The 16,510-nt window shown below is 30.6% G+C and overlaps 1 protein-coding gene across 2 annotated transcripts in view; it reads left to right on the top strand.

Moving 5' to 3' along the window:
* Window positions 1-16,510, top strand: part of LOC106682964 (uncharacterized) — a 390,357-nt gene that overhangs the window by 331,151 nt on the left and 42,696 nt on the right. For both annotated transcript variants that reach the window (XM_067045923.1, XM_067045921.1), the window contains 2 exons: window positions 11,306-11,515; window positions 14,297-14,554. In XM_067045923.1, the coding sequence (XP_066902024.1) occupies window positions 11,306-11,515; window positions 14,297-14,554 (468 nt within the window). The remainder of the gene's footprint in view (window positions 1-11,305; window positions 11,516-14,296; window positions 14,555-16,510) is intronic.

Raw genomic sequence — 16,510 nt, 5'->3', positions numbered from 1 at the left:
TAAAATAAATGGAAGATGGTCCGGGTGACCATTTATTGACCCAGCCTTTACGCCTATTACGCCCCACATCGCAGGGCTTCTTCAGGGCTAAAAAAGATGACACTTAAAAGATATAAACATAAGTAAAAATTAAAATGAAAAGTTAATAAAAGGGTGTCGAGGTGGGTTGTTTTCTTGACTATTCTGCTGGGCCAGAAGGCCGTGTTCAGTTAATAAAGGTAAGGTAGTTGACAAGGAAGATGACTAGATAGGATGAAACTAACGGGTGACACCCGTTATATCTCGGAGGATGGTAACCTCGTCCTGCCGGGTACTATTCCGATACACTCGAGGGAGGAATGCTAACCTGGAGGGTAACTAGCCTCTAGAGTCATGCTGGAAGGTGCCTTCGTCCTGCCGGGTATTTTTCCGACTGATGCGAAGGAGGTATGTAAGCTCGGAGGGTAGCTAGCCGACGGAGCTACTGAAGGGATAACAGGTAGCGTAGAACGATCCTGTGAAGTGTGAAAAAATAATTACAACCATTTAAAAAAATCAGAATCGGCTATAAACCGAAACTATCTCACGTAGGGGCTGTGGATCCGTGTTCTACTGTGACCAATTAGTTTTTTTTCCGATCCCTCTAAAACAGAAAGAAACATGAATTAGTGAGTGTTATTGTGGAAAAGAAAGGAAATAAACCGTGTTGTGTATTACCTTTTACTTACTACCTTTGGTATTTTAAGGTTACCTGTAATGTTTATTGTTATTTATGAAATATCCATTCTGAATGGTACTATTTTTAAATCCGGCGGTGAGGGGCCTCCTCGTGTTTAAACCAATTAGTGGTTCTTTAAGACCATTCTTTAAGACCATAGGTCTAGTGCATACGGCTTTGGCCGAGAAGAGGACTTATCTCATCTGCTTGAAGTAGTTTCTTGCATTATTTTGGCATAGTTTATTTATTATTTTATCGACATTACATTCGAATAATATGTAAAAGTAACAATATGCTTTTATAAAATACAATAATAAGAGAACTTCGGTGAGGTTCGAGGTGCTGCGCTCTAGTGGATTGTAGTTGAATTCTTTGTTCCTCTCGTTACAAGGGTATACAATGAAACTTAAAAACTAAATAAGAATAATGAAAGGTTATAGACAATAAATGAAAAAATTGAGGAAATAATTACAGATTAAAATAAAAGAAAGTACAAACTATAGAGATGGAAAAAGGGGGATAAGAACAAAATCAAGAATAAAGGAAGAAAATGAATGAGATAGAAAACGAACCTTTTAGGCAAATGTCTGAGTCAGAATGAATTGTTTTGACAGGATGTATTGGGAAGAGTGGGGATTGGCAGTTTTCTTTTATTGTCTATAACATTTTGTAATTCTTATTTAATTTTTACGTTTCATTGTATACCCTTTTAATTTTTCATTTATTTTTTTACTAATATTTACATCATTTAAGGGTTTGTATATTTTTTAGCCCTAATTAAGGCCTGTAACATGGGGCGAAACGTTGTCTGAATAAAAATAGTTTATCACTATTTGAATTTTTATCTTCCTTTGATTATTACACACGGTCAATCAGTGATATTCCAATTAAAACATTAGTTTTTTATTCCAATTGAATATATTTAACGACTTTAAAAAAACAAAAACAAATAAATTTACATTAAAGTATAATATGGAGAGCGCATGCCAGTTATATAGGCGATTCCGGAGCCACGGGTATGTTTGCCGTTTCTCACATTCCTAAATATTCACTTTAATTTAATTTTTTTTTAAAATTCTATAAATAGTAATGTATTGCTGTAAAATTTCCTTAATAATTAAAGCTTTTGTTGTTTTATTGGTAAAAATGGTTTATTAAAATTATCTTTTTTATTTAAACTTTTACGATTAATGATTTTATATCGTTTATTCAGTGTTCATCTCCAACATTTTCTGTAATTACAAAAATTTTTAAAAAATATTTTAGGTACTTGTTATGTTAACTCTTGTTTAGACTTTTTCCAAATATTTCGAGTATGTTTCCTTTTTTTTTATCTTTGGGTGTGTGAATATGTGAATAAAATTTTTTTTGTATATTAGTCCTCCATATTCTGCAAATTGAAAACACTTTTGCTCGAATCCTTTTCGGGTCGTAAAAAGATATGCTATTCGGAATAAAATCATTATAAAAAGAACTCGGAATTATTTTGCTCAGAGGGTAATTTGAATGTGAATAACTTACTGAGAGGTAACTTCTGGAGTTTGTCGCAAAGGTAGGACCTCCTTTAAGTTTACTGTCCTTAAAAGCCTTTCTCATTTGATACGGTCTTTGCCGCTCCTGAAAACTTTAGCTGTCTGTCTGCATACTATATCAGTTCCGTTTGATCTTATTTTTTTTCCTGCCTCTTTTTTTTTCCTATTCTATATTTTTTTAATCCACCACTCACCTTAAAACGTCCCGTTTCAGGTTACCGAAATGGTATTATCCTTCTGAAATAAGACGGGTAACGAAAAGTGGGCATCCATCATCAATGTAGGCAAGAAAGAGAACTCCTGGATGATTTTTTTTTCTGTTTGTAATTCTTAAAAAAATAAAAGGTAAATAATACATACATAAAATACATTTGTTCAGAGTTAAAATGCTTTTTCAATGTGTCTAATTGCGTTAAAAATTAAATTTGAAATTTTTTTTTTCTTGAAAAACTCCTTCTCTGTAATAAATAAAGTTAAATGTAAAAACGAAAGTTTTCTTTTTTTTCCCGGTATATTTCTTAATCTAATTAATCTGCTGTTAATCTAAATATATCACACATTTTTAATTTAAATTTCATTTAATTTACGAATCTGAAATTAACAATATTAATTTAATTTGTGGTTATTATTAACTGGGCAAAATCGTGAATATTTTTTTTTTGTTATTCCCTCTGAAGGTCCAATAACGTGCCATCCAATAGTACTTCTTAATCTAGGAGCCTGTTGTAACCCCCCCATCCTAATACTAAGCATGTTTTTGTAATTGAAATGTTCCTGTTGCTCTTTTTAATACAAAGCTTCCTTTTTTCCGTATTACAACGTTCTATTATCCTGACTGATAATAGAATATGTAATTTTACTTACTTCGTTAGCCTCCTTGTTGTCATAGATACTTTTTTCCTTTATTACCATTTTTTCACAGGTTATTTTCATGTTTTGTTTTTTTAATTTCATGAATATAATGTCCTACACTGGTTAGTGTAAATGTAAACGTGTCCCGATTTTTTCTAGAGCTTTAAATTATTATGGGTCGTGTCTTTATCAATTCTTTCTTTCGTGTCGTCTTCATTTTCCGATCTTAGGTGTATTCTTGTTTAAAAAAGTTTTATAATATAACATAGTAATTGGTATATATTTTTTTAAACATTATTTTTTATTAGTTTTGAAAGTATATTATTATCATTTTATTTTTTTGCCAATATTTTTTAACTTGACAACAGACAAATTATTAAACTTTTCTATAATTACATGTACGGAAAGAGGTCTTTCACCCAGTATATTTTCTATTCTTAAACATGGACATTTCAGCTTTAGCCATATCTTGTATGTCCATTTATGTGTGGTAGTTGTTATTTTGAATTGTTGATTCCTCAGGTGTTGATAGACAGTAAGTAGAGCTATGCTTGGCGAAAATTTATTTGCAATTACATTTGATTGTAATTGGAAATTAAATTTAATTTGGTTCAGCTCATAATTACAGACAATAATTGTTACTATAATGTTCATAAATTAATAGAAATTATTAATTAAATTTAATTATGATTCCATTCCCAATTTTTAATTACAGTAATTGAAATGTAACTAAATTTTTGTTTGTATTTGGTCTTTTGAAAATATCGTATATTTTGGAAGAGTATACCCATTTGGGTTTAGTTTGGTATTTATTTGATTTTAGTTTTATTCTCAGATTCAAAATACGAAAATAAAACAGTATTCTAATCTGATTAACTCTGTGAGGGCCACTTATTTAACTGCGTAAAGGAAACATAGTCACCGACCGATGGAAAAAGAATTCAGCCAGATTGTCTGCTGCCCCAGATCTGTAAGGGAAATTAGCCGAATGACCAGCCGGATCAAACGAATTTAAATGAAGCCAAAATTTACATGTAAAACCCCGACTGGAGGTAATTGGTCAACGTTGCCGTGTTTCTCTGATCAAAGGAACCTCTATTATCTTGGGTAACACGATTTTGGTACTCCTGGACTTCGGGAGGGTGGCACTTCTTGGAGCATGGGGTAACTTCATTACTTTGGGTGAGGTATTTCGGGGAAGTCCGAGTAGTGTCTCAAGTTTAGAGTAAAGGGTTTTATTTTTTTTTTTTAATTTTAATGAAATCGATGAAATGATCATGTTTTCAGACTAGTAATATACGGTAATAGCATAATCAAATGATATGATAATTGTAATAAATAAATTATAAAAAGCTAGGAGAAAAAATTAAAAACAATATAATATGTTCATATTTATTTGTTTACTGTAAACTTTCACCTATCAAACAGATCTAATAAACCATAATTAGAAAGTGATGAAACTTATAACTAAGAATTATCTTTATTATAAAGATGCTTAGATTTCATATAGTTGTGTAGTTATCAAAAGCTTTTTTTTTTTTTTCATTTTTGTTTTTACATCATGATGAACTGTATTATTATATAATATGTTAGTATATGATATTTATGTATTTCAGCTAGATTTTGTTAAAATAGATTTATTTTTTCTTTCTAATGTTTTGTTTTGTTACTTACTGTCTGTAGGTTTTCTGTTTATTATATGTTGGTATATACAGATTAATCGTGAATCATCCTTAATTCGATATGGGGCATGTTACATAGAGATTTGTGGTGCTAAGAACTAGCGGGAAAATTTATTTTGAAATTTGAGTTTAAACATTATTTTAGGATAATGAAATTTTTAATTTTTTAAAAATCTATTGCTTTATTATAAAAATGTAAGGATTCACTTTCAAATTTGTTCTAAATCAGTTTGTAAAAAAGTGTGTTAAATCTTCTGTTATACTCATCAACAAAAAAATGAAAACAAAATACATAAATGTCTAGTCTCTTTTCTAATACATGGACACTAATTACTTTTATCTTTTATATTTTTAAGCTTTTTAGTTTTTATTTAAGTGAATTAGTCTGAAATTTATTATTTCATGCTAATTATTATAGTATGCAGTCTTGTTTTTCAAATGATACCTTTCATTTTTATTTTGATAAATTAATGTCAGAAATCAAATTGAAATGAATATCAACAGTATCTGAGATATCTGGTAGTAAATTTTTTTATCATTAATATTGTAGTTTCGATTATTCTAGACTTATTTACGATCCAATAACCATTAATTCTTGTTTTTAGATAAAATAAATTTTATAAAAATAAAGAAATTTCTTTAGCCTTCATGTTAAAATTATGGCATAGTAGTGCCGAATTCATTTGTTTTTATCTTGGACGTTTCGGGGATACTGCGTCCTCCGTAGCATCTTTAATTTAATAATTTTTAAATTAGCTGTTCTACAAACTGTTCTGTTTTCATTTTTTAAGTGAAGGAAGAATATCCATGAATGAAATATATATATTTCTCTAGGTATATATCATAAAATTTTATTTACGGGATGGAGACCACATGCTTACCCAACTTGGAAAAGCTGCTAAAAATAGAAAGGAGGATCTTAAGAAAAATCTATGGACCCAGGAATGTTACAGGCTAAGATCTAACAAAGAGATCTACAGAAAAATCAAAGACCTGGAAACCGAGATGAGAATCAGAAGGCTGATGTTCTATGGGCACATGAAGAGGATGAAGGAGAAAAGATTGAATAAGAAGACCTTAAAAAAAATTTTTAGCTACAAAAACATGGGAGGATACACGAGGTAAATGAGAGAGGAATTAAAGAGACATAATTTCTGATACTGTCTGTCTAGATAGAGATACGTATAGGACAATATTGAAAAATCTCAACAATATTGGAAGAGGAAAAAAAGGGGTACGAAGTGGTCCGAAGGAAAAAAAAAGGCATTCGAGGTTCATGAAACGAATGACTCTCAAAGAAGCCTAACCATTGATATTCACGTGGTCCTTAGTGGTCGATACGTGAGAAAAAAAAGTTATATTTAAATTAAAATAATAATGTATAGTTTTAAAAAGACGAATACATATAAATATGTATTCCTACTACCTTGGCAACTCGACAACTTATATTCTTTCAATGATTATGATCAATCAATTTTGAAAAAGCACTGTGCAATTAACAACATATCATTAAAGTTGTTTCTTAAGGTTTTTCTCGATAATATTTCACCTCCACCATTAAGGGAAGTCTGGCCAGCCACATAATTGTATTGAATCAACCACCTTGCGGCAGTCGGATTCTGTTAATTCGATCCACAAACAAACCAAGGGGTTGTTGCAACTTGATACCGAACCGCGTAGAATCCGCCCTTGGTCTTCAGTGATTCCTGGTGAGAATTCCTATATAACAAGAATATCAGATTCAGGTGAATCCTCTTCATCCTATGAAATTTAAAACAGTTTTATGAATGAAGAATTATAACACTGAAATGTTAATATTTATATCTTTAAATTTAGTATTTTAGCTAAGTGAACCAGCATAAGCGAAAAACAATTTCGTTAAACGATTTAAAAAAAAATTAATAAACATATTTTGTTATTGGAATTCATTAGTTTCAAATTTAAGATTTATATTTGTTTGTGAATTATTGGTGTGATAATTACGATTAAAATTTTGAATTAGATTTTTAAAAAATTTCATTGAAAGTAAATTGATCATAACGAGGCATTAGTATAATGTTTTTAAAAAATCTGAAATAATTTTTTTTTTGTCAAAATAATAATTAAAATTATCAGCTAAATAATACTACCGTGAAACTTAAATTTCAATTTGGAAAAATATCGTCTAGTATCTTAAGAAATGATATTTTAAAATTTAAAATAGATATATGAAGTTAAAATTTTAATTTGAGTTCTTACACTTTGATTTGATTTTTGAATACATGAGATTTCTTAGTATTATTGAAATTCATTTTCTGTTTAATAATTGTCCTATGTTCAATATGTAGCTGATCTAGCCCGGACCAAATATCGATCCTTCCATGATAAACTCCCTCTACACCCACATCCATTACTTTTTAACGTTACTTCGTCCTATATTACTAATAATTCTCTAAGACGCCTGAAAAGAAGCCGCGAGACCTTATATTGTAAAAATGTTTTTACAGTGCTACCAATGGATAGTTTCTCTATATGCCTGTATAGTACCATTATGATATTACTTCAAATTTACTTGTTGTATTTTATGTACAATTGTAAATGTCAATAAATTTTTAAAAAAATTTTTGAGGACATTTCACATCAACGAATAAATATAGTTAGTACATGACTCCAAAAACGTCCGATACATTATTTATTTATTCTTGGTGCTACTTTCCTGTAAGAACCGGTGTACTGTTTAAAGCTTTAGATACAAAGCAATGTTTCAGATCCACAACTGAGGGGAGGCTTTTTGGATTTCTCATGCACTATGATCTTGATCTTATAGGAAGGTACTTATAATTAATTTTTTTTAATGGAAATTAGCATCTATTTCCCGCGTTCATTCTTACTTTCGCTTCCACCCTCATTTCATCATACCCCAATACTTAAAGTCTCTGATTGTTTATAATTTTGACATTATAATACATTAATGTAATGAACTATCCCTATTTGGTTAGTATTTTTCTTTACCTGAACTGGAATTAGAAAGACTTACGGCTTTTTATTAAAATCTTCTAAAGATATCCTTACAGTATTTTTTCCATTAATCAATAATGAAAAGAAAATGGCCTCAAGACCTTCTAATATAGAAATGTTAGTAGAGTGTTACCAAGAGATATTTTCTTCACAAATTTTTCAAGTCATGATGGCTATGACATTTACTTGTTATATTTTTAGTTTACACACCCTTGTAAATTTCAGGAAATAAAATCATTTTTTAAAACTGATTAACTTTAGTTCTAGGAATGCGACTATAAAATAAAAATTTTATTAATATAGTTGTTTGAGAGTGGTTTAGTTTCTTTTTAAAACAATTTTGATCTCTTTTCTCTCAACTTTATTCTTTTATGTTAAAATTATTTCTTTTCTCTGTATCAATAAAACAAAATTAGTTTGACTGATTTCTCTTGTTTGTTTTTTCGTGGTTATTTGCTTGTTTTAAATGATTAAATTTCAGGTAAATATATATATTTTTTTATTTTTGATAAAAATCTATTTTTTACGATACACATTTTTCTTATACCAAAAAAATTAAAAAAAAAGAAGGTAATTTTATAAAACATTTCTAAGTCATTCCATCTCTTACTTGGCTGTACACATTTCAACTCTCACAAGGCTGAGACATGTGCCAAGCGACAGGGAGTAGGCCAACTGTCGAGCACATGATATTATATATTATATCTGAGGAGGGGCCATCCTCTAAATTTACGAGCGACATTTCACACAGATTTCCTCTTCTTCATCTTGTCTGTAGTTTGTTTTCCTCGCCTCGAATTTTCCCTTACCTTGAAAATATGGTCCTCTGGCCTCGTCTGGGTGGTAAATAATTCTATACATAAAATTCACATGACCATAAATTCTGCGTTAGCTAGTTTATAATCCATTTAGTTCTGTTTTGAAATGAGAATATATTGTGCAATGCTGAATTCTATCGAACAAGATTCCATTTTTATTTTTAGTACATTTTAGAATTATGTTGATTCTAATGCCTCAACTAGACTAATAGCAACAATAATTTATGATTTTATGTGCATTTACTGTCTCCACTCCCACAAGAACATTTGTTCTATTTTTTGATAATTGTGTTTTCTTGAAAGTCTCATTTTTCTACTGATTTGTATATCATCATAATCTTTTCTATATTAATTTATCATTATTTATAATTTTTTTTTTGGAGTAAACATTATCTTTGTATCGAAATTGCACTTCACAGCTGTATACGTTGACTAAAGAACTGATTTGTTGCATTTTTCGTGGATTTACTAATCTATCTCTTAAGAACTACGAATCTAGTTTTTCATAGTATAAAATTTAGATATGATTAGAACAATTTAATTTTGAGTTTGCTTTAGTTGTAATAGAAAGCTAGTTTTTTGAATATTTGCTTTCGCAGTTATTTATTTTGAACTTTGATGGAAGTTTCTATTTTCCCTTTTGCAGTGAAAAAGTAAACTCTTCATTTATCTTCTGTTTTATCTATTCCTTTAAATAATAATTTTTTTTTATTGAAATGGGAATAGTTATTCCATTCAATATTTTTCATCTAATGATTTAATGGATTTATTTTAATATTTGCTTCTGACATTCTAATGATGTACTGTGGACTTAATTACAGTAATTTATTGTGAAATGTTACTCGATATTCTGAACTCCCACTACCCTATATTTTAGTAATCAAGTGTGTCGAGTGGCATTTAACCACGATCATTCTGTACACTCATAGATATCAACATTCACTACATAAGCTAGATATATTTATGTTTATCGCTCCTCACCAGCTGTCTGTTCAGTCGTTAACAAATACGAGATGTGTATCCTTGTCTACAATTGAAATTGTAATAATGTCCCTCGTATGGGTTGTTTTGTTAAAATAAAACACTATTTAAATTTTTTTTTATATAATCCACATTTTAAAAATACTGTTTAAGTTTTATGTTCGATATATATTAGCATTTATTCTATTATAAACTGTTCTCTAAGCTAAGAGATTTAATTAATTTCATTGTTGCTCAATCTTAAGACATTATTCCCGCTCTCTACCTAGGAGTAAAGCAGACAATTTTACGATAAACGTTTTATGCTACTTATACCTACCAAAAATTTACTCTTCAAAATTGCAAAATTGGCAATAATTATTAGTTTCAATTTTTTTATTTTTATTTATTTTTTATGAACCCTTCCTGGTTATTGCTGACATATAGGTGGAAGAAGTGTTATCTTAAGGTAACTAACCTATTCTAACCATGGTGGAGGTCCAAGTTTTATTTCGTGGGACCACCACGAAATTATTTATTGTAAGTTAGCTCTCCTGGCTAGATTTGATCCGGTGATATGAGAAATGATTGGACGTTTAAACTTCTCGTAAACTAACGGCGCATTGTCAATACTGAAGTATAGATTTTATTCAAGTGAATAAATGGCAAAAAAATTGTTATTTGCAACATTTTTATTTGGCTTTTCACCCACTCGAATAAGAAAAATTGACTACTCTGTCCAGTGTTTCGATAATTCATGTTTTCCATCATTTTCTCAGGACCTTTCACATCAACTGAATAACTAATTAATATAAGTAGTATATGTTTCCAAAAAGGTTCGATATATACTTTATTTATTCTTCGTGCTATGGTCCAGTAAGAACCGGAGTGCTGTTCAAAGTTTTAGATATAACGCAATGTCTGAGATCCTTTTTTATTTTTTTTATTTTTTTTTTTTTCCGAACCCTCTAAAAACAGAAATTAAATGTGAATTAGTAGTGCATTACTGTGCAAGAAAGAAAAGTAATTCGTGTTGTGTCTTACCTTTTACTACCTTTGGTATTTTAAGGTTACCTGTTATATTTAATTTTGCATATGTGTTATCCATTCAGGAGCTATTTTGAGTCCGGAGGTGAGGGGCCTCCTCGTGTTGTATCGCATATATGATAAAAAATAAAATAAAAATAAAAATAAAGATAAATAAAAAATAAAAATAATAGAGACAATAGATAATGGTGAAATGATAAGAGAAACAGTCTGAAATCAAAAGAAGTGTGAGGGAGGGGGTTGGGGTGCATCAGAAGATGGAGCTATGAGGTGATGTTAATAGGGTTTTTGGGACCTTTCCTGCCCTGCCACCTCGCAGGAAGGGGGGATGGGGTGATAGACTGAAAAACTGGATTGAAGGAAGCAGGGAGACTGTCGAAGAATTTAATGTGTCTCCGTGTGATGTGCTGTTGTACAGTTTCTAACTGTAGTTCGTTATGAATGTGTGCCATGTTACGTCTTTCAAGAGATGTCCCTCGACATATCTTCTGTAGTGTGCTGTTTTGGTATTGTTGTAGTGATTTCAGGGCTGTTGGGTAAAGATAGTGTAGTAGTGGTGCGCCGTGTAAGAGTGATGGTCGTAGTATTACTTTGTATATGAGTAATTTGAGTCTGAGTGACAGTTTTTTGTATGCTCTATGAAAATATGTTTTATTCATATTATATATTGTTTGTTATTTATTATTTCAGAGATCCTAACTTACCTTTATCATGTTGCAGGCGGTGGTGTACCGAGAGGGTAACCTGGTGAGCGGTCGGCTGGAGGCCCTTATCCAGCACATGGTCCCCACTAACGACTACTATCCGGATCGAGCCTTTCTCTTCGCCTTCCTCCTCACCTCCAGGCTCTTCATCAAGCCCCACGATCTCTTAGGGCAGATCCTGGCACTCACCGAGTCTCAACTTAAAGCGAAGCAAGCATCGCCAAAGGTAAGTGTTTTCGTACTATGTACATTTATTAACCTTATTTAATACAAATTATAACTTAGCTTTACGACAGCTACTTCATCCTCCTAACCGAAGTAACGTTGAACAAGCTATATATATTTTTTTTGTACAATTATAAATTAAGTTATGTACCTTATATGTGTCAGAAAAAGGACAGTTTTGATGTAGGAGGTATATGCCTCGAGAACTGTATGCTCTGAATAACTATATATTCAGGTATTTATATGGACATCCCATTGGGTGCTCTAAGTCATTTATGGAGTAGTTCTTTACTAAAATGAGAAAAGTCCATACCATGGTTATATCTACTACAGCTTCCTGATTGCAAAATCTAATTCTTGGCTTCGAAAATGTGCTAGAAGAGGTTTTCCACTTCATAGGCTGCTTGGGTGCTTGCAATTGTTTATGTTAATCCATTGATTCCAAAATAATTAATTTAATATTATGAGCTTCAAGTACCTGTAATATAAAAAATATGCCCGTCCCGTGGTTGAATGAAAAAAGCTTTTCCCTTATCCTTCAGTGGTTCAAATGAGGAATTTTAGGTTATCAATTTGCTGTGGGGGGCACCTCTGCCTAAGAATAACCTATCATTCATCCCCCAAGCCTGAGTTTGCAGCAATGCTGGAAAGAATGCCTTGTAGAAAAGGCATTTTATTAAAATCTGTGTCGTATTTCAGTTTTTCACTAACTCAAACTTTAATGGCATGGACAAAAGCAGTAATTTTTTTTTTTCATCCAGCGTTTTAAATTTCAATTATGAGACTTAAAATTCTGATATATCTATTCTATGGATCTGTTGCGGTCCGCTTTATGGATGCATCATCTATTTGTATTAATTGTTTAATTTTATGTACTAAAACAGACGCTACTTACAGCTATATGTTTTTATGTTTAGTGACATGTTTTTATAGGTATCCGCTTATTATGTTATCTACAACTCCATTGACTTAAAAGATTTAATTTCCTACTTAAAAAGTGATTTGGTTCTTAAAAATATGCTTGATGTCGTTGTTAAGCTCTGGTCAAAGGACATGCACAATTTTTTTTAAATAAACTAGGAAAATTACGTTACTTATTTATTTCCACTTTCGCTTTTAAAACTATATCTAAAGATCTCTTGCTCAGTTTTAAAAATTACATTACTTATATATTACGATGAGCTATAAAAACTATATCTGAAGATCTCTCGTTGGAGTTATGTATCGATTCTAAGTTATTTCACAGAGACAGTAAGAGTTTGTTATAAACCTGCCAATGTTATAAACCTCCAGTCACCAGTGTGGCCAACCGTTAACGTTTTTTATAGTTAATAAACTATTGTAAAAAAAAAAAAAGTGGATGGTCGAGAACATTTTATCCCCCCGGTTTGAAATATTTGGTTCTATGTTAGGATTTTTTTTTTTTTTGAGGGGGATGTCCGTGAATCCAGTCGTACCGAGAGGCTTATAAACGACCCTAACTGGTAATACAGGGGACAATGGGAGGGGAGGAAGTTCTGTGATAATTCTTTTGTGACTAACAACCGTGCCGGGGATGTTAAACGTATCGTATCTTTGTTTGCTTTAACTGTTTGCCTGGATACGGGAAAAATAAATAAAAAAAAGTTAAAAATAAAATTTCCTATCTGACTCTTGAAACATGATAAAGGAAAATATAACACTGTGCAAAAATACCGTTTGGAATTTAATTTGATTTTCTTTTCCAATATCTATAAACTTTTTATTTCAGTTTATACATGGCGAAAATTATTAAATATATCCAATAATAAAGCTTGACGTTAAAGAAAAAAATAGGGAAGTTTAAAAACTATTAGGGAGTTTTAATGCTAGGGCGAAGTTTAGGCCTAAAAAATTATATTAAGGGCTCGAGCATGGTAAAGTTAGTAAATGAGTATAAGTAGTACTGATAATTGAGCACATTCATACCAAAATAATTATAATAACAATATATATGTAATAAATCTTTTTCTATTGCTCTACAATCTATGAGTTGCAGTACTTCGTAAGGGTGTAACGTTATTAGGCCAACGGTAGTTCAAGTAAGTGGTTTGGTCAGACTCACGCTCGACTGCCAGATTTTTCCCCAAATTTAGACTTCTCACTTTATGAGTCTGGGTGGACCCTAGCGGCCTCCCGAACACACAGGGTTGACTCATGGCTACGATAAAAGAACAAATAATTATCAATATATTTATATATATATATATATATATGTATGTATATTGAGTTCAAAGAAAATACATATCTATGTCTTTTTGATTAAAAAAAAACATAAATAAATTAAATATAAAAATAATAAGTAAAAGCAACATTCCGCACTAATATAACTGTCAAATAAAAACACTGATCCCATTTGTATTATTATATACAATATTTATGATCTCCGATCCCGCTCTAACCCTCCGTGTAAAGAGTAAAACACAAAGATCTCTTCAAGATCCTAGCCCAGCCATTTTGCCGGTTACTTATATTGTGCCAACGGCGGCTGAGTTAAAGCCGCACCATTCTGAACATGAGCAGAGCATCTGGCCGTTTCTAGCACTCATAAAATAAAATTTGACAATAAATCTCTTGGCCACTGTCAGAGTGAATTGTAGAGATGGGTGGAACTTAAATCCTTTTATATGTAATAAGTGATAACTTTTGTTTTTAATTTTAGAGTTGTAGAGGATTTTTGTTCTTTATGTAAAAATTTATTTTTTGATGAAATTGTTTAATTATGACAACCTCTATTGTACAAATACCTCTATTTCCTGTTCAGGAAAGGGCAGCCCTGTTGCCACGTCTAGTCCAGCTTATTGGCGAATGGTCGGAGACGTTCCCCTACGACTTCCGGGATGAGAGGGTCATGTCCCACGTTCGGGAGGTCGCAGTCAACGTCGAAGGTGCTGCCCGTCAAGAAGTCTCCCTCCTCCTCCACAACTTGCTCTACAGGCTGAAGAAGCTGGAGCAGTACGAAGCATTCCTACATTCGATACACACTGAGGCAACGACCAATTCCATAGAAGCCCTCAGTCAGGTAGGTCTTAGTATAATATTAAAAATTATAGTATAATAACACTAAGTTAGTATTTCATATTTTAGTGAATATGTGTTGCGTTAATGTAGAAATTATAGGAGTGTTGTTTCTGATATCTCTTGCAGGAATCTTTATTATTTTGTAATATATTTGCTAGTATGTGGTAAAATGAAAATCGAAGTCAGTTTACTCGAAGGTTATGATGGTGGGAATCTTGATTTTTGTTTGGAATTATCTTTGAGGGTATCATATTTTTAATCTGTGTTGTGGTCTACCAAATAAAATTCCACATTATATGAGATGCATATTGGATTTTACTGTTGGTTTATTCATGTTGTATATAGTTTTGAAGTAAACCAGTTAATCATTTTTTCAAATGATGTTCGTATAGTATTTCTAATTGTGTATTTTCAGTACAAAAAAAAACAAGGGTGAACCTTTCTTTTCGTAAAAAAAAGGTTATTATTGAAAATATTTTTTTACCCTTATTTTTGATGGCTCGAATACACTAAGTCTCTCTAAAATAGGGATTCGCATGGGAAGAGAGAATATACAAAATATTCCGACGCAAAAGATAATGAGATATTAAATCGATTATATTTAATATCTCATTATATTTTATAAGAGATGACATTAATAATATTATTGGTTGAGGAAGGATCAACTAATATATGTCAGAGGTCTTGTCGTTTATAAATGTTTCACCGTGAGAGGAAGATTTATTGTGTGAGAATTGACTTCAGGTTTCTCAATTTAATCTTCTAAATGCTCATCAATCCAGTTTTTTACTCTATTTTTTTATTTTCCTATTTTGAATTATTTTCTAGGCGTCATATGAATTTTATTTATTAATCTGCTGTTTGTTTTTTTGTAATTATTTCTTACTGGTATATTGCTAATCATTGTAAGTTTGCTATCCTAATAAAAAAAAATATGGTACTGTTTATAAGTAATTTATATTAAAGACAGCATTTTTTTTTTTTAATGACTACTTTTATGTTTGAATTTACTTAAAACTTTTTATATTTATTATTGAGGACATAAGTGTATGACTATCGTAAATATGAAATTGAAAGAAATTTAACTCAGTATTTATTTTCCTCAATTTTATTCTAGAAAAATTGATTTTTAACTCATAGTATTGCAATTTTAGGTTTAAAAAAATAAAAATCCCCTTTCTAAAAGAGTTAAATTAGATAATTTAAAAATAAGATAATAAATATGTCGTATCGTTTCAAATATTATTTTATCATTCTTTGTTTATAAAATAAGTGAAAATTTGGGAATTATTATTAACAGGTTAAAATGTTTTATGGTAAAAAAAGTCTATTTGTTTCTTTCTAAAATTCGTCTTTTTCTGCACTAGCACCGTAGTTAAATGTATGCTAGCATATATATGTAAAGCTATTTGACAAATATAGAAAACCCGGAAAAGTAATCCGATTATATTTTTAAAATATCACAATTAAAAGCATTTTACAGGCTAAGAAACTTGATTACGAACTGTCATGTATGAAAATTACTGTTTATCGGTTATATATCGTAATAACTCTATAGTAATAAAATATAAATTTGTATTAGAGTCAACTGTAACCAAAAACAATTAGCTAGTAGAATAAATGGTTTATATATTGATTATAAACAAGAATAATACTTAAAAATCATTAATATTAATTAACCATTAATAATGCTATTTTTTTAATAAGCTGGTCATGTTATTATCATTTATCATAAAAAGAAAAAAACATAATAAAACAGACAAAAGCTACTAATCATATTCAGGTTATACGTATCAAGATTGAAGTGATGGGTTTTGGGTCACATACATTATATCACATAATAGCAGTTTATACATAAGTATACAATAATTTTTACAAGAGTTCATCGAGCTTCGTTACTATATTGTAAAGTAGCATATAGAGTAATTATCTTTGACATTTACTGATTTATAATATT

The sequence above is a fragment of the Halyomorpha halys genome, unplaced genomic scaffold (assembly GCF_000696795.3).
Source record: "Halyomorpha halys isolate HHAL.00 unplaced genomic scaffold, Hhal_1.1 Scaffold453.1, whole genome shotgun sequence".
Lineage (NCBI taxonomy): Eukaryota > Metazoa > Arthropoda > Insecta > Hemiptera > Pentatomidae > Halyomorpha > Halyomorpha halys.
This window is presented reverse-complemented; position numbering and strand designations above follow the sequence as displayed.